Source organism: Cygnus atratus, chromosome 22 (genome assembly GCF_013377495.2).
Source record: "Cygnus atratus isolate AKBS03 ecotype Queensland, Australia chromosome 22, CAtr_DNAZoo_HiC_assembly, whole genome shotgun sequence".
Lineage (NCBI taxonomy): Eukaryota > Metazoa > Chordata > Aves > Anseriformes > Anatidae > Cygnus > Cygnus atratus.
Window position 1 is genome coordinate 6,724,519 of NC_066383.1, and position 22,922 is coordinate 6,747,440.

The window sequence follows — 22,922 nt, forward strand, 5'->3', positions numbered from 1 at the left end:
GGTTTTGCCAGGCAGCAAGACTCGTTTCCTACGTTGGGTAAGAGCTTCCATGCTGAAGGAGGCAACAGCCATTGCCTGCTGGAAGCCACCATACTGGGCGATGAGAGGCAGAGCTCCTACCGGAGGGGTTGCACGGGAAGTCTTTTTGGGCAGCACTTGCTGGTGTCTGTTCTGTGCAGGCAGATGCGCTGACGATTTGAGGCCATCATGTGTTCAAGGGGTACAATCTAACCCGTGTGTGTGGAGGGGAGGGGTCCTAGCAAACCGGAGAGACGAAAAACTTGAAAATTAACCCAGGAAGAAACTGGAGTGCAGCTGGGTTTCTTAAAGAAATGTCCGCGAGCACACTGACAAGCTCATTGAACGTCTGAAACTTGTGGAGACTCTTTATCTAGGGGAGGTGGAAACTATTTTCCTTCCAAGGCTGTTCCCAGCACAGCCTCCAGAAGGTATTTCCCACCCTGGTGATGGTAGTGTTTTACTTGGCAGGAGGCTGTAGCAGTGATTTGAAAAGTAGCCTGGAAAAGCTGATTTATGGTATAGGATTTTCCGAGTATTAAGTTTGGTCCCTATAACTCATCAATTACAACTTGACACCAGTTCTTCCATTGTTTCAGGAGAAAAAAAAAAAGAAAAGCAATAGCAACTGATCGCTTTCACTCTGGACCTCCCAGGATAAATAGTGCAGGCATGCTCAGAGCCCTGTAAGGCAGGGCGAAGGAGCAGCAAAACCTTCGCTGCCAAGCCTGTTACGCTGCCTAACTCAAACCTCTTCCCTAATGCACTTTAATACGTCCGTAGCTTCCATCAGCTGAGCCCCGAGCGTGCCTTCTGAAGGCTCCGTTTGGCAAATCCTGGTCGCTTGTTTTCTGTCGAGTAGCAGGAATCCAGAGAGCCTGCAGGGAGCCAGCGTATCACCTCAAGCACCCGGAGCACAACTGCGGGACTAGAGCCATGTGGTTCTGATACGCAGATGTAAAATCTTTAGCAGCTTGCATAATTCCAGCAGCTGTTGGAGTTTTACCTTTCAGCTCGCCACCAGTGCAGATTTTCTAGCACTTCTGTCGGTCTTTCTGACCTGCATTTGCAGCTTTGCGTTACTTGGTGTGAGTTCAGTAATTAACACTTGCAATTAGAAGTGGGTTAATGCTGCTATTTCCACTTGGCGGTAACTACAAGTGTGCTTTTTTGTTGACCGTAACCATACCGTTTTTCCCTGAGCAGTAAGGTACAAGTGCTGTTACCCTGGTTCTCATTTTTCCCATGGATGCCTTTTCCCCGCGTACCTTCTCCCAGGCTGAGTCAGTAGCTGCTGGCACTGTGCTCGCTCGTGCTCCCAGTCCGAGGGTTCAGCCAGGAGTTGCGATTATTGCTAAACACGCAGGCCTTCCTGGGGTATGATTTCAGGCAGGAATCCGATCTATGCATTGCTTTGCATTCATTTGCAAGAGCCTGCTCGCTCCTTCGCCTTCGGAGGATAGAAGTCCCCGTTGTACAGCCTAATGTCAGCTCCCTGAAGCTCTGCTCTGGCGAAGCATGAGGGACTGGACGGCTGGACCCACTTCTTCGTAGTGCAGAGAGAGGGTTTTGAGGTATTTTCCCTGTACGGCAGCATCCTGAGTTTTAGTTTGTCCTTCAAAAACTCCCCTTTCCCTTTGCGGCTGTTTGTGGGATGGGACCTGGTTGCTCCCTGGTGAATTGGATTTGCATGTCTTTCCTTGGGCTGGGATGAGTTGCAGTATTTAAGAAAATGTATTTCAATCATGGGGCGTTGGGGTTTTTTTTGCTTTAGCTTTTTGTGTGTGTTTTTTTTCCTGTTGCTTTGGAGTTTCAAATTCCCCCCACTGACTTGGTGGGCAAGGGGAGCTTTTCAAGTCTCCTTTCCCCGTGCTTGGCCTCAGTTCCTTAAGCACCGGTGGCCTCTAGAAGAGGGATTCCAGCCTAGAGCTCTATGTAAGTGACCCTGCTGGCTCTGCGTGAGCCCCGGAGCATGGGGGGAAGCTGCAGCCCCCTCCAGCCGCAGGCTTTCCATCCCGCAGCCAGGGCAGCAGTGGGTGAGTGCTGGTGCTGCCAGGGGCTGCTGCTCGAGCAGTTTGCAGCGTCCGCCCTTTCTGCTTTCCCCATGCGGTTTTTTTCCCTGGGCTGGCGCTTACACGGGTACAAACATTTTTCTTTCGGCGAAACTTTTGCCCGTTGCATCTGTGCAGTTCCCATCTCTAAATTCTAGAGCAGCATAATACCAATTCCCGTCCTGTCCCGTCCCTGGGCAGCGTGCTGGCGGCTCCGAAGAGCTGCAGGCCTGCCGGACCTCTTAACGTTTCTGTACAGCCACGGGCTTGGGAAGACAACGTGACGTGTTTGCTGCTTCAGCGATGCAGGTGGTTCCCAAAATGCAGCTCAAACGGTTGTGCGAGCTGCACCCTGCTGTGCCGAGCTGCGCCGAGGTGGTTTGCTGAGTGCTGCAGCTCTTTGAAGGAGAAGAGCACAGTCCCCTGAAATCAGGTCACGGAAATCCTGCGAGGCAGCGGAGGTTGTACACAGGAGCACCAAGTGGCTGGTCGGGGTGTCCGTGGGAAGCCAGCTGGGTTTGCTGGCTCGGGAGCTGGGGGGAGGCTCCGGGCACTGCTGCCAAGGGCTGGGGGGTTCTGTCCAAAAGCTGACACCTGGTTCCCTTTCAGCGGGGTAACTGCAAACGTTCCGGGTCAAACTTGCAGTTTTACATGGTCTAGGAAACCAAACCTTCACTGGTGGCTGAAGGGCGCGTGCTGAGCTCCTCAGCTTCTGAAGCAGGGACAAAGACTGTAAGGAGAAATAGGCAGATAAAATTAAGGGGGATGTTCAAGATGAATGTTTATTTCTTTCACAAAATAAGGGGGAAAAACTTGTGTTTTGCATGTCAAATATTTTTTGCCATTTGCATGCCTGTATTAAAATCTGCATTTTCAGTCAAATTCTCCTGGAGAGCTTTGGGATCTCGTGCTCCGGTGACAGGTAGGCCGGGTCAGCTCGCGTTATCCCAGATGCACTGCAGTTGGGAACAGCGATGGAGTAAAAATTAAAATGAAGCTCTTCCTAGAAGTTTTACTTTCCGCAGCCGTACTGTCTATTTTTCCACGATGTTTTTTTGTTTAATCGGTTTGAATTTGCAAACTGCGTATTTCTGGCTGCCTTTGGTTTTTCCAGCATTTCTCGCCCAGGCCTGCCGGGAGGATCTGCTGCTCGTGCAAATGCTGTGAAAAATGTCCTTGTGGCTGGGGGTCCCTGTCCACGTGCATTAATGTCACTCACCTTCCTGCTGGCACAAGTCTAGCAGAAAAACAGGCAAAGCCGTTTGCAAGTAACTGCTGCGGTGCCGCTCGTGATAGGAATTGCTCCCAAGGACACCCTGTCATGGGACCTGGAACCCTCTCTCTCACTCTGGGTTTGCTTTTGATCAAATGAGTCAAAAAAAAAAAAAAAAAAAGGAAAAGAAAAAAAGAAATGGTTAGTGGGGATTCCTTTTATTTTATAAGAAAAAGCTCACTTCTCTTAAACCCAGACATCTGTTCCTTTACTCTCTCTAGCGCAGCTCTCAGCTGTATTCAGGGGCGGCAGATTAATTAGGGAATGCCGTTAGTGCCCACGTAAGCTGATGGTTGACTGCCCATAAAGTTAAGACCTTTCTTTTAACTTCTCGTTCAGGATTTATTCTTTGCTGTGGGTGAAGGATTTGACTAGGTTTGTAGAGATGCCTACCGCAACTGAAGATTTCAGTTCATGTGGTGCTTTCTGGAAAATAAATTTTAAAAATTGCATGTTTTTTCCCCTTTGTATGCGTTCTGTCTTTGCTGGCAGCTGCCCTGATTCTACTGAAGTTGTGAAACTTGTCATCAGAGAGCTGAAGGTTGGAAATTAGCACACAGACGTGTGTGTGGTCCCTCGGATATGAGTTGGGAACCTCATTCCAAACCCTTCACCCGACTTAGAGCATCCCTGGCTGGTCTGATGGCTATTTATTGACTCCAGCTCGGAAATCACGTGTCTGAAAAGTGGAGCAAGCTTCAGATCTGTGTTCTTAAAGAAAAGCAGTATAGTTAGAGTGTGTGGAGCAGGCCCAAGCTGGGGTATTTTGCAGCAGGTTGTTTAAATGGGGCGAGTTTTCGTATGAAGTGGACAAGCAGCTGTTGATATTTGGTTGTCCGTTCTCTCCGTATGGAGGAAAGAAATTTGCACACTGTTCCAGGTGCCTCTTTTGCACTCTTTATTTTTCTGGTGTCTGAATATCAGTTATCCATTGTGGGATTCTGTGGGACTTTACTAGACACAGCGAATTATTTCGGTACCATTTGTTCGTGACAGTTGAGGTGGATCATACTCCACTAACCAGCTCTCGTTACTCTTTCAGATTTTGGATTCAGTAACATCTTCACACCTGGCCAGCTGCTTAAAACCTGGTGTGGAAGTCCTCCCTATGCCGCTCCAGAGCTCTTTGAAGGAAAGGAATACGATGGGCCAAAGGTTGACATTTGGGTATGCGGTGAACCTCCTTCTCTTTTACTTTGATTTTGGTTTTGCTCTGTTTGGTTTTGATTCTTGCCATCGCAGCGGTGCTCAGCCTGCTGATGCTGCGTTGATCCGGGCACGCAGGCACCGTGGTGGTGCAGGGCTTCCGTGGGCAGGCTTGGGCTGTCGGCTGGGTTAGCCATTGGCTTCTGAGGCTTGGAAGAAAGTCTAAATTAAGCTTGAAGGAGAGAAATGAGGCTGACCGGGGACTGAGACATCACGAGGTCCTTTCCAAGGATTTGCTCTTTCTTGTTTTCTATTTTATTTAAACAACGTTTACTGCTATTAACCACAACCTCTCTCGGTCTCTCCCTCTGTTGCTGACGTGACCTTGGGTTTGGATGCAGAGTCTCGGTGTGGTGCTGTACGTGCTGGTCTGCGGCGCTCTGCCCTTCGATGGGAGCACGCTGCAGAATCTGCGCGCAAGGGTGCTCAGCGGGAAGTTTCGCATTCCATTTTTCATGTCCACAGGTGAGGCACACACACGCCCCGCAGTCTGCCCGCAGCGCCGGGCAGGGCTCTGGTCACATCTCTGCTCACAGACCCCTTGAAACACTTAAATTTTAATAAACCATTTGATTTGTGTGGTGGGTGAGGGATGTGCCAGAAACCTTATCTGCTGGATAGCAGTTTGTAAGAGAAGCTAAAATGAGTTCTGAATCTAGAATTTAGAAGCCCAAATATCCTTACCTAAAAATAATCTGCTTTCTTGTATACATAATTGCAGACTATAGCAAAACGTTAGCAAAGATACACTTACTAAATTCTGGGAAGTGTGAAAGCTAAAAATGGACTAGTGATGTAGGAATATGGAGGCTTTCACTATGTCTGCTTTAGACGAGGCTTTTTACAGCATTATGGCACATTAATTTCCAGCAATAGCCCCACCGCAAGTGAACGTCCATGTCCTGTTTCTGCAAAAGTGTTTTGGAATACTTAAGTAATAAATCCTGTTTCTGAAAAGTCTGATTAATTCTCAGGTAAAACCAGCTTTGCTTAAGAGCAGCTCGTATTTTATGGTACCTTTAAGTGGAAATGGGGGTTGAAGGCCCGCTTTTCTGGTTCCAAGCTGAACGTCTCACCACACTTGCACGCTCCAAGCTTGGCTCAAGTGGTGGTGCCACACACGGGTGTGCCTGCAGTAAGCCTTAGGAGCACCATGCTGGCAGCCTGAGCCATGGCTGCTGTGGTTTGTTCTTCAACCCCAAAGAGCCAGTTGGGTCCCCAGCCCATGCCAGCAAGGCGGGCAGGGACAGGGTGACAGCGTGCCACCTAGGGGCGCTGGCAAGCAGCACAAGGGCACCGTGGCCTGGCCAGCCTCCTCCCTAGCATGGGGAAATCCTACGTGAGGTTTCGGAAGTGTGAAAGGGGCATACTGATATACAGCTGTATTGGCAGGAAAACTTTGCTCCAAAGGTAGTTTCAGATCAGTTTTGGAAGACCATTGAAAATATTCCTTGACTGAGGATGTTCTCACCCGTAGGAGCTGCGGTAGCGCTGGAAGCTCGGCGCTGGGAGCCAGTGCCACCGCTGCCCTTGGTAGCTTGAAAACAGGAGATGCTCCCGTGTCAGGGTGGCAGCAGCTATTGAGGTGTCTTGAGAGAGACTTTCATTCCTGTGTCACCCGACTTAGACCAGTGCTTAGCCAGAGGGCTGTGGGTATTCAGTGTCAAATGTGGCCCCGTTAACTTCGAGCATCAGCCTTTGGTTCTGTCTGGAAGGGGCCGTGTTCCTTGTCCCAACAGTTGCCTGCAGGTAGCATCAAATGTCTGCAGCAAGTGGCGCACTGAGGACTGAACGGGTACGAAGTGCAGGAGGAGAAGCAGTATTTTTGTTGTGTATGACTTCCTACGGAAAAGCATGTTCTTCTGAAAGAAAGACTTGGCCTTTTTTTTCCTTTTGCCCTTGCAGCACAAGGCTGCCGCCTGCGGAAGTTGTGCCCCTCGCTGTGAGTTACTCACAGCTCTGTTCTCTTGCAGAATGTGAACATCTGATCCGCCACATGCTGGTCTTGGACCCAAGCAAGCGGCTCTCAATGGAGCAGATCTGCAAACACAAGTGGATGAAGCTTGGAGAGGCTGATGCAGAGTTTGACAGGGTGAGAAGCTGAAGCGAGCTGGTGCGCGAATGGGGTTTGCTCAGTGCACATAGGACTGCAAATAGACTCTGGGCAAGTAGTGCCACAGAGTGTGTTTCAGCTGCTTGGGAACTCTTGTTCCAAGTGCCGGCGTACTGCCTTTCTACTTTGTGTCCCTCTTGTCTTGCTTTCCACATCAGCCTTCAGCTCTGTATGCTTTTATATTTTCTTCCCCCTTTGAATTACTGTACCGTCAGCCTTCAAAGCTCATGGCAGCTTGCAGCCTGGTGAATTGGTGCTGCAGAGCATTATGACTCATCCGTGTGCCTTTGGGAACGTAAGCACTGAAGTCTGCGTCTGTGCTCTTGCAGCTGATAGCAGAGTGTCAGCACCTGAAGACTGAGAGGCAGATGGAGCCACTGAACGAGGATGTGCTGCTAGCAATGGCAGAAATGGGGCTGGACAAGGAACGCACAATTCAGGTAACACCACAGCTGGTAGTTCTGTGCTGCCTCTTCTGGTCGGAGAGCAAATGTCTGTGCTGTTTTATCACGTCTGGTAACTGAGCAACTTCAGCGCAGTATGTAGCTTATTTCATCGCTTGACAGAAAGCGATTGACCACTTTCTCCTTTTCTTTTAGTCATTGAGAGCTGATGCTTATGATCACTACAGTGCAATCTACAGCTTGCTGTGCGACCGTCTGAAGAGACACAAGAATCTGCGCATTGCACCATCTCCAAGTATACCACGGACCATGACCTTCCCCACCTCTGCTAACATCCAGGTAGGTCCCGCTTGTATTACGTTCTTCCAGTCCTAGAAGGCTGGCCTTCTAAACCTTACCTGCTAAACCTGAACTTCCTTGTAAGCATCCTCGTTCTGACGAGTGTCAAAATCTTCCTCGTCTGAGATCTTTTTGTATACTTAGGGTGCCATAATCTCTCTGTTCCCAAGTGGTTAGGTCTGATCTTTGGTGTTAATCTAGTGGTGTTTGTAAAGGAGTTGTAAGAGATGCTACCTTCATGTCTTCTGATCTTGATCCCTCTGCTCAGCAGACAGAGCAGGCAGGCAATACCATGAGCATCAACGTGCCACAAGTCCAGCTCATCAATCCTGAAAACCAGATTGTGGAGGTGAGGTACTCCCCATGATGACCCCTGCAAGTTCTTTTCCCAGGCTTGCACTGAAGCCTTTTGATTGATTGACCCTCACGTTATGTTTCAACATCTCCAATATTTTTTCTGCCCAGACTGATGGAACGATGAACTTGGACAGCGATGAAGGGGAAGAGCCATCACCTGAGGCTCTGGTCCGTTACCTCTCGATGAGAAGGCACACGGTTGGAGTAGCTGACCCACGGTTAGTACTGGACTCTACCTCCTTGATAGAGGATTAAGGGCATTCTCCCTACTTGTAAACCCTTTCTTAGCTAGACTTTGGGGCTATTTATTTCTAGGTTTCTGTGATCTCTTATTAATGGTGAGTGTGTCTGTTGTAAAGGTTTACTCCTGGAATGTGACTTTGGTCCTTCTGAGATGTCACAGATTTATTCGTGTGTTACGTTGGCAGATCAGAGGTTACTGCCTTAAGGGAACTTCTAGGCTCTGTTGTATTAGAAGAGTTGATACCTTTTAGGTTGGCAATGGTCTCCAGTTTACCAGGCTGAGAGATACACCTTACAATATGCCCGTTGATTCCAGACCTAAGCTTTACTCTAGCCAGACCAGGTGGTGATGGATGCATGTATCTGTATTGTAGCTGGTTTCAAACCTTTGGTTTTCTGCTCCTACTGTGAGTGGCTTGGAGTTACTCCTGCAAACTCAATTTTTGCTAGATGGGGAAAGAAATTCAAGGTGTCTCTTCAGCCATAGTGTCTTTTTAAGTGTATGAAATATTAAAAATATCCTAGTCCCGTTGAACAACTTGGTTAGCATTTGAGCTTAGGATGAGATTCTTCTCTTCTTGCTGATTAGCTCTGTGTAAGCTTATAGCTCTGTTGACTATTGTGCAAGCCAATTTTTCGCCTAAGCTGCACTGCTGTCATGTCCTAGCTGAAGTCTTTGTGGTAAGTGCTTTCAAGGTTAATACAAAGAGCAAGTGCTGGAACAAGCTCAACCTGGAGGGGAAAAAAAAAGGATAAATGAAAACTGAAAAGTGGCCTGGCTACTTTCTGTGACCACTTTCCAGTGGAGTAAAAAGCTTTTTTGTGAAGGGAAGCTGAGCGCGCTGAGCCCATGGGTGTTCCCTTTGCATCATTGCTAAGTCACCTGTCTGTAAATATGATTGCACAGGACGGAAGTCATGGAAGATCTGCAGAAGCTCCTGCCTGGCTTCCCTCGTGTCACTCCTCAGGCTCCGTTCCTGCAGGTGACCCCGAACGTGAACTTCATGCACAACGTGCTGCCCAGGCAGAACCTGCAGCCCACGGGTCAGCTGGAGTACAAGGTACTGCCTGCTGCGTGTGCTCCCTGCTGCACTCTGTACGGCACCAACTCACGTGTGGTTGTGCATTTGTGCTCACGCTTGCTTTCTCACTATATCTGCCAATTCCTTGGACTCCGTAAGCTTCAAGAATTACACTCTTGCTGCTGCTTGAGGTATGATTCTAGTTAGTTACTTAAACTACGAATGAAAGGAGACAGGAATGTGAAATTGAATGGGCTGGGGAGAGATAGGGCTGCTCCCTGGCTTTGAAGCTCCAAGTGGCAGCCTGCCTGGTAACTAAAGAAGAGTGCTGGGAAGCAGGGAGTTAAAAGCTGCTTTTCCACTGACACTGCTTCTCGCTGCCCCACTTCAGCTTGGAGATGTTGGTGATGATTTCTCATTTCTCCTGAAGCCCAGAAGACTTGTCTTCTCTCGTCCTAACGTCCCAGTCCTTGGCCTTAAGCCAGGGTTCTAGAAGCATCTGGTACTGGGTCGGTAACTGCACTGTATGTGCTTCCCAGGAGCAGTCCCTGCTGCAGCCCCCCACCCTGCAGCTGCTGAATGGCATGGGCCCTCTGGGGCGGAGAGCGTCAGATGGCGGAGCTAACATCCAGTTACACGCACAGCAACTGCTGAAACGTCCTCGAGGTCCATCTCCACTTGTCACTATGACACCAGTAAGTAGCCAAAGGAAAGAGCAGAATTGGTGGTGTGTTTAAAAATACGTTCTCCTGGAGGCAGAGATAACGGCCTCCAGGTCACAGCAGACCAAGCAGTAGGCTCAGGCTGTAGCGCTCTGTGGAAGCGCAGCAGAGGCAGTGCCTGCGTGCTTCCAAAAGGCTCCCTGCCTCCGGAGCGGTGGGGGGCTCTGTCCCCGCACAGGAGAGTTTCTGTGGTGTCCTGTAGGCAGAAGCTGGGGTGATTTTCCTTGTTGGAATTGACGGAGGATTTGTGAACTTCTTACTACAGTTGTTTTTCTGCTCTTTTGCTGATAGAAAATTAAAACGTCAGTCTTGGGTGTTAGTGCACAATCTGTCTTCCTTGCTGCATCTATATCAATGAATTTTCCTGGTAGCACCAGAAGCAGCAGCCTTGCTCAGGCAGTAGTGTATGGGGAAAGGAAGGTGGGAAGGGGCTCTTGGCTGAGTGCCCTTGGTGCTGCAGAGGGGCCGGCACATCATTCTGCGAAAGCCTGTTTGGGAAGGTCAGGTGGCTGCTGTGCGGATGGGAGCACGCTGGCTGCCTTCTGGAGCCCATGGCTTCTCTTCTCTCCGCAGGCTGTCCCAGCTGTCACTCCTGTGGATGAGGAGAGCTCCGACGGGGAGCCAGATCAGGAAGCTGTGCAGAGGTAACCCCCAGTCTGCTAACATTTGCCCTTATTACCCTCAAAGAGGCTCACCCTGTGGTGTTCCGCTGGCTGCTGAATTAAAACACGAGCAACCTCATTACAGGCAACAGTGTTGATTACAGCAAAGGCTTAACACTTCTCTTGTTCTTGTGGGTGTTGATTACTGTAGGCAATTACTCCTCTGATGCTACTAGGTGCTTACAAAACTGGATTTCCCCTGAAATTCTGTAAGCTATTTAAGCAGTATGTTCTCTAGAAACTCTGAAACTGCTAAATTCCTTTGCTTAGTGTGCACCAGCATGCAATCCACACTAACCTGCAAAATGAGTGCTAAGTGATTCACCCCTCCCTGCTGAGTGATGGAGGTAGGAAGGGCTCATCTGTGGCCTTGGGTGTAAATGCAGCTTTTGTATCAAGACGTGCAGTAAACATCCAACTCTGATGCCTTAAACAAAGTGAGCTTGCTGGAAATGTAGGTACCTCTGGGCTTCTAATTTTAGCAGTAGGCCTTAAAACAGTCTGCTCCAATAAGAGAAGGATTGTTAGATATCAGGCTGGAAACTTCTATTCCTTGTCTGCTCCAGACACATACTGGGAAGTGGGTAGAATGTGCTTGTACTCTCTCAATCCATGAAAACACTAACCATGTCCTTGCTAACATTTTCTCAGTAGCTTTTGTGTAGTTCCTTCTGTCCTAACCAGCTGGTGCACTGTGTGTTGGGTTTGGTTATGGAGTGCTCCTGTTTCTTACCTCAAACTTGAAAAGTTTTCTGGATTTCCCCGAGTTTGTACAGGCCATCACCTCAAGTAAGACAACATTTTTTCAGGGGCGAAGGATTGGGAGAAGGATTCAGATGAGGGGTTGGTTGCAGGCAGAGAAGCTCTGGGGTGGGTAGAGCTCATATCCCAGAGCCTTTGCCAGCTCTTGTCATTTCAGTGCTTCAGAGCACCGGGATTTGAACAGTGGGTGTGTGCAGTGACGGATTGTGCAGAATGTGTGCTGATACTCCTTTTGCCTACCAGAGCTCAGAAGGAAGTCAAGGCTGGTCCATGGGAAAGAACGTGCTTCCAACCCTGCCTTAGAATTGACGCAGCCCTTCAGCAGAACACATCTTGTATTTTCTGCATAGCCTTGTACTCTAGTTCTTTGCCATCCTCATCTTTGTGCTCACTCTGTGTTTTCCAGCTTCATGAGCTGCTGTTCATCCACTTGCCCCCAGCAACATGATGACAGAAATAAGGCCAAGTCGTAGAGTTGAGCAGGTGAAGAGCACGCACCTCCAGACAGAGCAGGCTGTGTTCGGTTACCATTCAGCTGCTGTACCCTAACTGTGCACTGTCCTCCCTAGCAGGGCTCGGGAACAAAGATTCTCTATGCTGGCAGCTGTACACAGATGTGTCACTGAGGTGGCTGTTTACAGGCCTCAAAATTGCAACTTTTATCTCCAGTGACAACATCTCACACGGTAGACAGTCTTTCTGGAAGTTCAGATCAGATAAATGAGCCTGATTCTTGGCAACTTGGCAAGGTGATACCTGGACATCTTACCTGGCCAGATTTTCACTTCTCCTGTTCTAAAACCTCAGGTTTCACTTAAGTCTTGTTTAAGAACTAGCTCAGTTGGAAAGATATCAAAACCCACGTGCAGTATTTTGTAGCGTGCAAGCTGCGGAGGTGTTCAGATCCCACTGAAGGGCGGTCTCCTTAGCCCTGCAGGTCACTTCACTATTCTCAACAGTGCTGTCCTCTCAGACCACACATTCTTCCACCAGATGGCCCAGCAAAAGCCCCATCCAGGTTGTGTGTTAACTTGCTCTCCACCCCCTTATGTTGCAACCCATAACTAGTCATCAGAGGAGAAGGGTAAATAGCAATAACATCAGGGAGGGATGCAAATATTTAGCTTCTCAGAACAGCACTCTGAACACTCTGTATGCAGCCACCAGCGAACAATTTTTGCCCTTCTTAATCTGACCTTGAAAGCAGCGTGTATTCTTTTCTCTGCTCCAGGGAACAGCCACATCTCCTTTGAGCTTTGGGAAACTTTCTTCCACCCGAAACACTGTTAGAGCTCATGATTGGATTGTTCCCTGGAGGTCTGAAATAAAATGATCTTAGCAAACCACAACTGTAAAGCTCTTTGGGAAACTTTCCCTGTCTGCATCAAATGATTCTTAAACAGCTAATGGCACAGACTTTGGCAAGTTACCACGATGCTAAGCGCTCCTCCTCCTGTTAACTTGCTACCTTCTGCTTCCGTGGCGGTAGTAGCTGGCAGAGGCTGATTTTGGAGGAGACAACTTTTATGCTTTCTGTTCTTCTCTGCTTTACAAGGTGAAGGTGCGGCTGCAAGGAGGCTTAGCAGGGTTAAAAAACGGTGAGAATCCACTCTTAGTATCCCTTGTGTCACTGGCCCAGCGATCTTTGCCACAGTTACCACAGCTGCCGCGTTGCTCCTGGCTCAGCAGCAGGAATAGCTGCGTTCATAAGCGGGCGTTCGTCCCGCCTGTCCTTGAGCAGGCAGCGTGCTGCCCAGGCGCTTGGCAGAAGCCAGGGCACCCTGCGTAGGTGCTTCACCCCTTATCTTTTCTGGCCCCGTGCCCCTAGCTCTCCGAGCATCGTTGCCACCAGTCCCTACGAGCTCAGGCAGGCGCTGTCAGGACTGCGCAGCGTTCCTCACATCCTTACCGAAGCGGAGGCTCTGGGTTGTGCTCTGCGTGCTCCCCGCTCCTAGAGGGGTTGGAGGGGAGCTGCAGGATTTTCATTCCAGTGCAGGAGGCGCCTCAGCTTACACTACTGATTCCAGGCTCTGGTGCAAGGGGCAAGCCCAGGGTTTTCACCGAGGGCTGTGGCCCGGAGAAGGAACTGTCTCGCTGCTCAGCTTCCCTCGCTGCTCTTCCCCTGCTCATCGCTGGGCGATTTCTGCTCCACGGGGAGCGGAGCAGGGCCTAGATGGCGCCCTGCGACCGGGCTGGGCACCAGGCCTCGCTCGGCCGTGCACTTTGTCATGCTCCTGAGGCAGCCGAGCCTCTACTCACCCTTAATCCCCGGCGGGGTGTCCCTTACGCGCCCTTCCCGTGCTGTGCTGAGCTGGCCTCTGCTCGAGCGCTGGGCCCAGGGTGTGACAGGTCAGGTCTGAAGTGCGAAGGGCGGCCTGCAAGGGGGTGCTGAGCAGCAGCTCTGCTCTGCGCCCCTTCCCTGGCCATGTCTTGCGAGGTTTCTCGTGACTAGTCTCTTGGCTCCATGAAAAGACTTCCCTGAGGCTCGGTAGGGCCTTGAGAAGGAGGCAGGCCTGTTGTAGTGGAGTGAATCCACGCTGACAGCAGCTGGTCATTTTGGTATTCCCAGAGGAATAACCAGCATTCCCCTCGAGCTGAGATGCGGCTTTCCTGCTGGGAAAGGCAAGCGGCTGCTCTCTCCCTCTGAGGCTGGTGTTAGCGCACAAGCAGCTGAAGCTGCAGGTGTCCCCTGAGCACTGCAGGCCTGGCGATCTGACAGGCATGGGCAGTGTGTCTGCGGCGTGCTTCTCCCTGGGCGTCACGCAGCTCCCAGCTGGTCCTGAGCACTGCAGCAAGCGCTCTTCCTTCACGTTTCCTCTGGATTATCTAACACTCCCTGTTTTTGGAGTATCATCACATCAGTCTCTTATAAAATGTGCTCCTGCTTGTTGCAGATACTTGGCAAATAGGTCAAAAAGGCACACTCTGGCAATGACCAACCCTACAGCTGAAATCCCTCCAGACTTGCAGAGGCAGCTAGGACAGCAGTCCTTCCGACCCCGGGCTTGGGCTCCACACCTGGTACCCGATCAGCACCGGTGAGTAATGGCACCGGCCGTTCGGGCAGCTTTGCGCCAGGAAACCTGCTCAGATGTCACCGGGAACGGAGCTCTGAGGACATCCTGCTTGGCAGGGAGGGGCGAGGAGGAGGAAGAAGTACCAGGAGCAGGCCCCAGGGCAGATGTCTGACCACCCTGGGGACGTTGGAGTTCTGCACTGGCACGGGCTCCATGCCTGCAGATGCGGGCAGTGCCGGGGCAGGAATCAGCTGGCTCTTCCCCTCCAGTCCCGTGTTTGTGGCTGGAGATGACTTGCCAGAAGGGCTGCCATCACTGAAGGGGATGGGAGTAAACTATTCATGTTAGAGGAGAGCTTTTCTCTGTTGTATTGGTAGGTGTCAAGTTAGCTGTAGGTAGCAGGTTTTCTATGGAATATGTTAGACTCAGATGCAGGGGCAGGACTGCACCAAAAATCATCTATGCCAGGACTTAAAAACCTCACTGTTCTGCACCAGAGTTGTGTGTTTAGACTGCAAAGTCTCTTTGCAAAGCTCCTGGAGAGCCATTTTATTTCTGATCTCTAACCCCTGATGGGAATGATGTGGGGAAAAGAACCTTGGGAGGAAAGAAAAATCACAATAGAAAGGAGGGAACCGCTGCAGATCGTATCTTAACGCACTCAGAATGTTTGGGTGGGTCATTCCTGATTGAGAGGTGTTAATTTGACACAGGGTACTTGGCACAGCAGCAAACCGGAGACACTAACGCCACAGAGAGAGCTTAAAACACGCACTCTGAACCTCTCGGTGCCAGCTGCAGACTGCAGTTTGCTGCCCGTTAGTCTCCCTGTTGAAAAATCAAGTTGCCTACCACGCTGGATTTGTGCTCACGCTAAATCCTTCAGCCAGCTCACACTGGCAAGCTTGACAAAGCGCTTTTTATTGTAGCCAGATACCTGCTGAGCTGAGCACTGATGTAATCAGCAGAGACAGGTGAACTCTGAGCAGACTGAGGCAGAGTCAGTGCCACGCTGGAACTCCAGACAACCAAGATAAGCACCTCCGTGCGCTGAAGTTACTCCCCCAGAGCTGCTTGGGGGATGGAAGGGGCGGGAGGGGGGGGAAAGGTTTCTAGGGTCACAGAAAAGCTTGATAGGAAGAGAAGTGCAGCTTGCAAAACAGCCAGAATATGCTGTGTCCTACTTTAAGGATTGCTTCAAATCGTGAAGGTAAGCTGGGTCACTCACGCGTTGCAGGAACTGGTTTTTGTTTTGCTTTAACAAATTGTTGAAACACGCTTACCCAGTCAATACGTTGGTATCACCTCTGCCTCTTGGCTTTGGAGTCCTGAGGCTGGTTGCATCACGAACAGGGTGGCATCTGTTCATTCCGCCCTCAGTGTCGTAACATGCTCTAAGCCTGCCTCCCATTTCGCCTGAGAAATATGGAAACTTCATCTGACCACGGCCCAAAGCGACTCCCCCAGTCCTGTCTGAGACACACAGCACAGAAACCATTAGCAGTCTTGTCATCACATAAATAGACCTTGGCTATTGAACAGCTGGTGGGGCTTATTTTAGCACTTAACATATTTTAAGCCATCTTCTTTATACATAGCACCAGTTTTGGTCATGACGACTTAGGATCTGGAAGCAGAATTGAAGTACAGTAGGCAGCATTGATCTGCCTTGGCCGTGTGTGTTTGGGAACCTCGGTGTAATTTTTATCTGTAGCTTCTGCTTTCCACTGATAGAACAAAAGATCAAACGGATTAGGATAATGGATGGGATAGCATCAGAAGGCAGTGGCGCAGCTCTGTCCTTGGAACAAAGTCGTGTGTAATCTATAGAACCGAAGTGTGTCCTGCTCAGCCAGGCCAAGTGACAGGAACTGAGCCCAGCGTGCTGGCGGTGTTCCAGCATCGGTCACCTTCTGACAAGGGAAGCCTCTCCAGGAGAAATCATTGTTCTTCTTGGAACAGGCTTCAGCAAGGAGCCAGTACTCACAGCAGCTACGGCACTGACTCGTCTGCAGTTGCGCACACCAGGATCACACCAGTCTGCAGGCAGAGGAGCTCCTCGTGGGTCTAGGGCCAGGCTGTGGAAGTGCTGGAAGGAGCACGTCTCCCCGACCTCACAGATGGGCTTTGGTCGGAGCCCCTACCACTAAACATGGACGACTTTTGTAGAATGAATTTGAACAGAAACCATTAGGGCAGGCGGAGAAACTTGCCTCTGTTTGTCAGAGGGCACATTTTTACACGTGTGGGAAGTTAGCCTTGTTAATGATAATACAGGTTTCACCTTGATAGCAGGGCAGGAGCTTAGTGCTCGACTCTGATAAGGGGGAACCCCAGCTGTGGAAGAAATGAGCTCCCGAAAAAATCCTATTCTGGCTCCCTCTTATGGTGAAGAAGAAATCTCACGGTGAAGAGAAAGCGTGTGTAGTTTCTTGGCACAGTTGGCTATGTCTGCTCTTCATGGTGCCCATTCTGACTGCACAGGGCCAAGCAACCAGGACTCTGCGAGTGAAGTGACAGCTTGGCTGATGCTTTAGGAAGACTTTGCCTACTGTGCAGAGTTTTATGGTCTTGCCCTCTTTTTGAATTCAGTGCATCTCTGAGCATGGATGCCAGCCCCCCTTCCTCCTCAGTGGCTGTGGAACACGTCAGGCTGGGAGCAGGAGAAACCTCCCTTCTCCACGTGCCTCTTCTGTTGTCCACAAGCATCAGTAGTCCCTGAGAGGTAGTCAGGGACCTCGTGAGCTGGAAAGCTCCAGAAGTGACTGCTGAAGAGATGAATTTACGTGTTTAGGATGCTGAATAGCTTCTCTAAACTTTCTCTCTCTGAGGGATGGATGTATTTGGGCAGACGAGTTGCTGCCCATCTCCGATCTGGTTTGTGGTTGAACCATGTCCAGCCTCTAAGACACATTTATCTGCCCAGGACTGAGGATACTCTGTAACCCCGTTTCCTGTTCACGGTGATGATAGCACATTATTTCTTAATCTAAAACATGATTTATTCTGGATGAGTGGGCAGGTAGAACTTGGCGTGGCTGCTGTAAATTAAATGTCTCTACCGGAGCTTGTTTTTTAAATCTGGCATCACTAACCCACTTCCCCATGTGTTCAGTTCTATTTACAAGGACTCCAATACTCTGCACCTCCCCACTGAACGCTTCTCCCCGGTTCGGCGCTTCTCTGATGGTGCTGCCAGCATCCAGGCTTTCAAAGCCCACCTGGAGAAGATGGGCAATAACAGCAGCATCAAACAGCTTCAGCAGGTAAAAGAGGGGCGTGGAGGACCTCCAAAGAGCATCTGCGAGGGTTTCTTATTGTCTCAGACTTCAGGAAGCAAAAGGTGAAGTCTTTACAGCCGATGGCTGTGGACATGCAGTGGCCTTCCAGCTGAGGAGCTTTCTCCTCCTGTATGTCTGCAGCAACCCTGCCGAATGTCCTCTAAATGTGCTGTCAACTGCAATCTGTGAACCGTGGGGGCTTCCACCCCACTCTTTCTGGGGGGAAATAATGCAGGTGCTGTGCCCATACGTGGGCTGTTCTGCCAGCCCTTGTGGTCCCATCAGCACTGCCAGACTGCAGCTGCTGCTCTCCCACATTTCCTATGGCAGCAAAGTTTTGGGGCTGTTCCAGGATGTCTGGGCAAAGGGCAGTTCCTACTGCTTGAGCTTGGAGTATGTTGTATTGTATTCCTTCTGCAGCCAGTGTATGTCTTATCAATGGCCTCAGTGGGATTTGGCACTGGGACAGGACTTTCACCTTGAAACACAGGAGAAATATGAGATGCTCTTTTCACCTTTAAGCTATCATTATAAAAGCTTTGTGCTTGCATTTCTGAGGGAAGACAATGGTGCTGGTTTGATCTCATGTGCAGTTTCTCTGTTATCTAAGGCTTGAGCTAGCCATGTTATTACACACCCGATTCTGTCAAATGGATCAGGTTTTCTTTACTGGATTTTTCAGATAGGTAGAGAACAGACTGCCTTGTTGCCATGCACAAAAAGTCACTTGGAGGCTGTGTTGCATTTGTTGCAGGAGTGTGAGCAGCTTCAGAAGATGTATGGTGGGCACATGGATGAGAGGACACTGGAGAAGACGCAGCAGCAGCACATGTTGTATCAGCAGGAGCAGCACCATCAGATTCTTCATCAGCAGATTCAGGTACTAGAGCCTGGACCAGACCTTCTGATGTCCTAACTGGGTTTCCTGCATGGCTGCAGATAAATACTGAGCTGGTCCCTGTGGGACTGAGGAGGGTAGATGGCTCAGCTTGCTGTAGTAAGAAGCAAGCCTGAAGGAGCTCAGCAGCAATGTTTACTCAGCTGCTATGATAGCTAAAGCTGCAGTCAGGAATCAAGTGTTTGGAGAACATGGATATGTCCTACTTCACCAAGCAGCGTTTCCTAAATGTATTTCTTGCTCCATTATTGATCACAAACACTTCTCGTTTTCTGGTGCCTGGTTCAGGACTGTATCCGGCCACCTCAGCCGTCTCCACCCTTGCAAGCTCAATGTGAAAACCAGCCGGCTCTGCTCACTCACCAGCTTCAGAGGTAAAGAAATGGCTTTAGTAAAGCTCCGGGGGACAGGATTTACTCTACCTCAAGCCCAGGGGTGAGCTAGCACACTTAGAGGCCAGGGCCAGGCTGGAAGCGTGTAAAATTAGAATGGCAGAGCCAGTTCCCAGGTGACTGTGCGAGGTCCTGTTTGCTGGATTCTGTCTGAAGGACCTCTGGAAGTAGAGAAATGTGATTCAAAGGCACAAAACTGCTTTGAACAAGTGATTGACAGCTCTGCCTTTTGGCCAGCTTGAAAACATTACCTTCAGTAAGCCAGTTCCTATCATGCTTTCTACTCGGAGCTGCTTCTGGGCTTCTCAGTCCTCTTCAGGCTATCTGTTAGGTAACAGTCCTTGTCTGCATCGCCCCAGCTTGTGGATGAGGCAGGCGGAATTCTGGGGAAGGAGAAAGGAAGGCTTTCTCACAGGCCAGAGTGACTCAGGAAGAGAGCTTGCGGTGTCCTTGTCCCCGGGGTTTTTGTTCTAGCCACTGGGTTATGCTCACTACCTCTGTGACTTAGGCAAGTTAGATGGCTTCCAAAATAGAAGGCAAGCTGCAGAGAGCTCGGGATCCCAAACACGGGCTTTATGGTGTTTGTTTAAAACAACAGAGATGTAGCATTTGGCGTCAGTTCTCTCGGTTGAAAAGGCATCTTAATGAGGAGCACGCATGATGAAAAGGCACTTGTTTCCCTGCGTAGGTTACGGATTCAGCCATCCAGCCCGCCCCCGAACCACCCTAATAACCATCTCTTCAGGCAACCAAACAGTAGCCCACCTCCTGTGAGCAGCAGTGTGCTCCAGCCCCACGGTAAGCACCGACGGTTTACTGAGCCATCTGCACTGCTCGGGGCGGGCCACTTGGCAGAACCGTATGGTCTTAGCAAAGCTCCGGGGAAAGCAGTGCGTGTGGGTGCTGGGGGCTTTGGTCCCTCTGCGTTCGAGTCCTTGCGGTTTGCTGATGATGTAAAAGATTCTCCATCTGGCAGCAAGGGCTGGTGTTATCGAGAGCTCGCAAGGATCTGCCAGCTGGAATGTGTTGATACGTTTCTTGTCATGAGATCCTTACTTATCGCTCCTGGGGGTGGGGAGGAAGGGCTGATATTCTTGGGTTTATGCAAATCACTGTCAACTCTGCTGTGTTTCCCTTTTATGTGCGAGGGCCTCTAGCCGTGACTTTTGCACCTGGGTGCAGTGTGACAGGAGTCAGGAGCAGCTCTCCCCTCACCACCTGCAGACGTGTGCTGGGGCTCTCAGCATGTCCCAAAGAGCAGCAGCTCCTCTCTCCTGAGCCTTGCTGCAGGTGCTGAGAGTCTCTGTTCCTCGTAGGTGCAGCCTCCCAGTCCCAGTTCCAAGGGATGCCGTCCCACAACACGATCTTCCCGCAGTCTGGTAACTGTTCCCCCCCCCCAAACATGGGGCTGACGTGCCTGGGCCTGCAGCAGCAGTCACAGCCTCAGCAGGTCACCATCCAAGTGCAGGAGCCCGGTGACATGGTCAGCAACAACCTCCTGCAAGGCGCCTCGGTGGCCGGGCAGGGCATGTCCTCCCACGCGCGGGGCATGTCCATCAGCCCCAGCGCCAACCAGATGCAGATGCAGCACCGTGCGAACCTGATGGCCTCCCTCACCTACGGCCACAGGCAGCTGTCCAAGCAGCTCAGCGCCGACAGCGCCGAGTCGCACAGGTAAGGCCGCCGGACACCCTGCACCGCTCCCCCGAGCTGGGGGGGTGAGCAGCGGTGGGGATGGGTGTCAGGCGGAGCTGCTGTCCGTCACATGGAGATGGGGCTTCTTCAGCAGCCCCGGGCTGTGCTGCACTCGTTCCGGGGATGAAGCTGTCTCCCTGCCACCAGCAGCAGTTCCTCACCCAGGGTGGGGGCTCAGGGAACCTGCAGGGCTGCACTGCCTTGTGGCTTGGGAAGCACCTCCTGCCCAGAGTGGCTGCCGCTGCCTCCTGCCAGGGGCCTGTTGGCTAGTAAGTGAAAAGCCAAGCAGGGGGTGCTTTTGCATAAAACATTTCCCCCCCCCGCAAATCATGTTTTCCTCTCGGTACAGTCAGGGTTCCTGCTTCCCTCGCACTTAGCAGCTCTGGACAGGGCTCCGCCACCTCATGCTCCAGCTCTCCCCGATGGGTCACTTGGGTGACTGTGGTCACTCTGCCATCGGAGTAGCTGTCGCCTCCCTGCTCTCACGTGGGCGCAGCAGATCAAGTGGGCCCTGTGCACGGCAGGACCACAGAAAACAGCCTTGTTCAGCTGGAGCTGCCGCAGTACAGTCACTTGTTCTGTTCTCTTCCTTGCAGTCTGAACGTGAACAGGTATTCCCCTGCCAACTACGACCAGGTGCACTTACACCCCCACCTGTTCCCGGAGCAGCCTCGTGTTTCCCCCAGTAACTACAGCCCATCGGGAGGAGTTGGGTTTCCTCCGGCTCAGCAAGCTCTGAAAGTCCCACAGCTTGACCAGTATCCCAATTTCCCTCAAAATGCACATCAGCAACAGCAGCACTACACTGCATCGGCACTACAGCAAGCACTGTTGTCCCCGACACCTCCCGATTACAGCCGACACCAGCAGGTACCGCACATCCTCCAGGGACTACTTTCTCCCCGGCACTCGCTCACGGGGCACACGGACATGCGGCTGCCCCAGGCAGAATTTGCACAGCTCATCAAACGGCGGCAGCAGCAGCAGCAGCAGCAGCAGCAGCAAGAATTTCAAGAGTTGTTCAGGCATATGAGTCAAGGGGATGCTGGGAACATGGGCGCCAGCATGGGACAGAGCCTGTCGGAGCGTCAGTCGTTGTCTTTGCCTTACCAGAGTGCTGACACGTACCATCCGCAGAACAGCCCCCAGCATCTCTTAAAAATCAGGGCGCAAGAATGTATCCAGCAGGTACCTGCATCCGTGCCACCACACGGATATGTACACCAGCCAGCTCTGTTCCACTCGGAGAGCATGGAGGAGGACTGTGCGTGCGAGGGCGCCAGGGACAGCTTTCCAGACAGTAAGAATTCAAACACATTGACCAAAGGTTGCCACGAGACCCCTCTGCTTGTAAATGCAGGAGGGCACGGGGACCCAGAATCTTTGCTAGGAACTGCTAATCACGCGCAGGAGTTGGGGACACATCAATACAGACATCAGCCCGCTGCTGGATTCAGTAGGAATAAGGTGCCCAGCAGAGGTAAGGCTTAGTGCTGCTCGCATGGATGAAATGCTTTTCCATGTTGGCTGCGTATTGCTCGTGTTTCTGCCAGAGCACACCATCCCTACCCAGTACAGCAAGGATTTCGTGACATATTTTGCATAGCACAGAATTACCTAGATTCTTTCTGGCTTCTGTGGCCGTAAGTAAATTGCAGGCATAGTCTCTCTAATAAACAATGTTAAATAAGAAGGGAACTTGACCAGATTCTTCTCTTTGGAATTTGACCTACTTCTGCAGGCAGATAAAGGCCAGGTCTCAGGATGCCAAAGAGATAGGTCTCCAAAGAGATGCTGTGATCTGCTGACTCCTTTATTCTTGGTGATGTTCCCCACCTTGTGTAAACAAGTGCCCAGAAGTTAAGTTACTGGTATAGCAGTAACTGCAGTGGGGCGTATTCCTTCTGAGCAGACCCCTGAGTCCAGGCACTGCTAAGGCTTCCATAAACAAGCTCCCTAAGAACTGTGATAAATGACTTGCTGCTAAATCTGCCTTGCACCAACTGCTCCGGCCCGTCGGGAAGCAGCAGCAGCAGCAAGGCTCGCTTGAGCTAGAGGGGATGATGCCGAAGAAAGTGAGTTTAAACTTGCCATTAGTGTGCGAAGACCTTCCCTGCTAGCTGGAAGCAGTTGTGCCCTTGCTCCTTGGTGGCTGCATCGGCAGCGATGTGCTGTAAGAGAAAACCCTGCCTGAGCTGCAATTGCAGGCCTTTTCTGTAGGAAAAACAAAATCCTACCCCTTAGCTCAAAGGGCTTTGAAGGGAGGCTTTCCAGACCGAGCGGGGTGGATCGGCATTCACTGCAGGACTGAGTTGTGCTGGGCTGAAGCCATCAGCTCGCCCTTGGCACAGAGAGCCCTGTTGCAGAGGAGCAGTGTCCTGGGCACAGGAGGCAGCGTTTTGTTTGGGGACACAGCATGGGTTTGTTGGGAAAGTACTGGGTTGGAACAGAGCGGCTCCGAGGGCAG

General features: G+C 50.9%; 1 protein-coding gene across 4 annotated transcripts in view; it reads left to right on the forward strand.

The window, feature by feature from the left end:
• SIK3 (SIK family kinase 3) overlaps positions 1-22,922 on the forward strand; it is an 84,966-nt gene that overhangs the window by 55,780 nt on the left and 6,264 nt on the right. The window contains exons 5-21 of one of the 4 annotated variants that reach the window (XM_035555579.2): positions 4,385-4,509; positions 4,890-5,013; positions 6,522-6,640; positions 6,991-7,101; positions 7,261-7,404; positions 7,673-7,753; positions 7,870-7,979; positions 8,912-9,065; positions 9,566-9,721; positions 10,322-10,392; positions 14,067-14,210; positions 17,305-17,455; positions 18,225-18,350; positions 18,657-18,742; positions 19,449-19,558; positions 20,077-20,434; positions 21,052-21,935. In XM_035555579.2, the coding sequence (XP_035411472.1) occupies positions 4,385-4,509; positions 4,890-5,013; positions 6,522-6,640; positions 6,991-7,101; positions 7,261-7,404; positions 7,673-7,753; positions 7,870-7,979; positions 8,912-9,065; positions 9,566-9,721; positions 10,322-10,392; positions 14,067-14,210; positions 17,305-17,455; positions 18,225-18,350; positions 18,657-18,742; positions 19,449-19,558; positions 20,077-20,434; positions 21,052-21,935 (3,054 nt within the window). The remainder of the gene's footprint in view (positions 1-4,384; positions 4,510-4,889; positions 5,014-6,521; positions 6,641-6,990; positions 7,102-7,260; positions 7,405-7,672; positions 7,754-7,869; positions 7,980-8,911; positions 9,066-9,565; positions 9,722-10,321; positions 10,393-14,066; positions 14,211-17,304; positions 17,456-18,224; positions 18,351-18,656; positions 18,743-19,448; positions 19,559-20,076; positions 20,435-21,051; positions 21,936-22,922) is intronic. The other 3 variants (XM_035555577.2, XM_035555578.2, XM_050715096.1) reach the window with 3 other exon arrangements.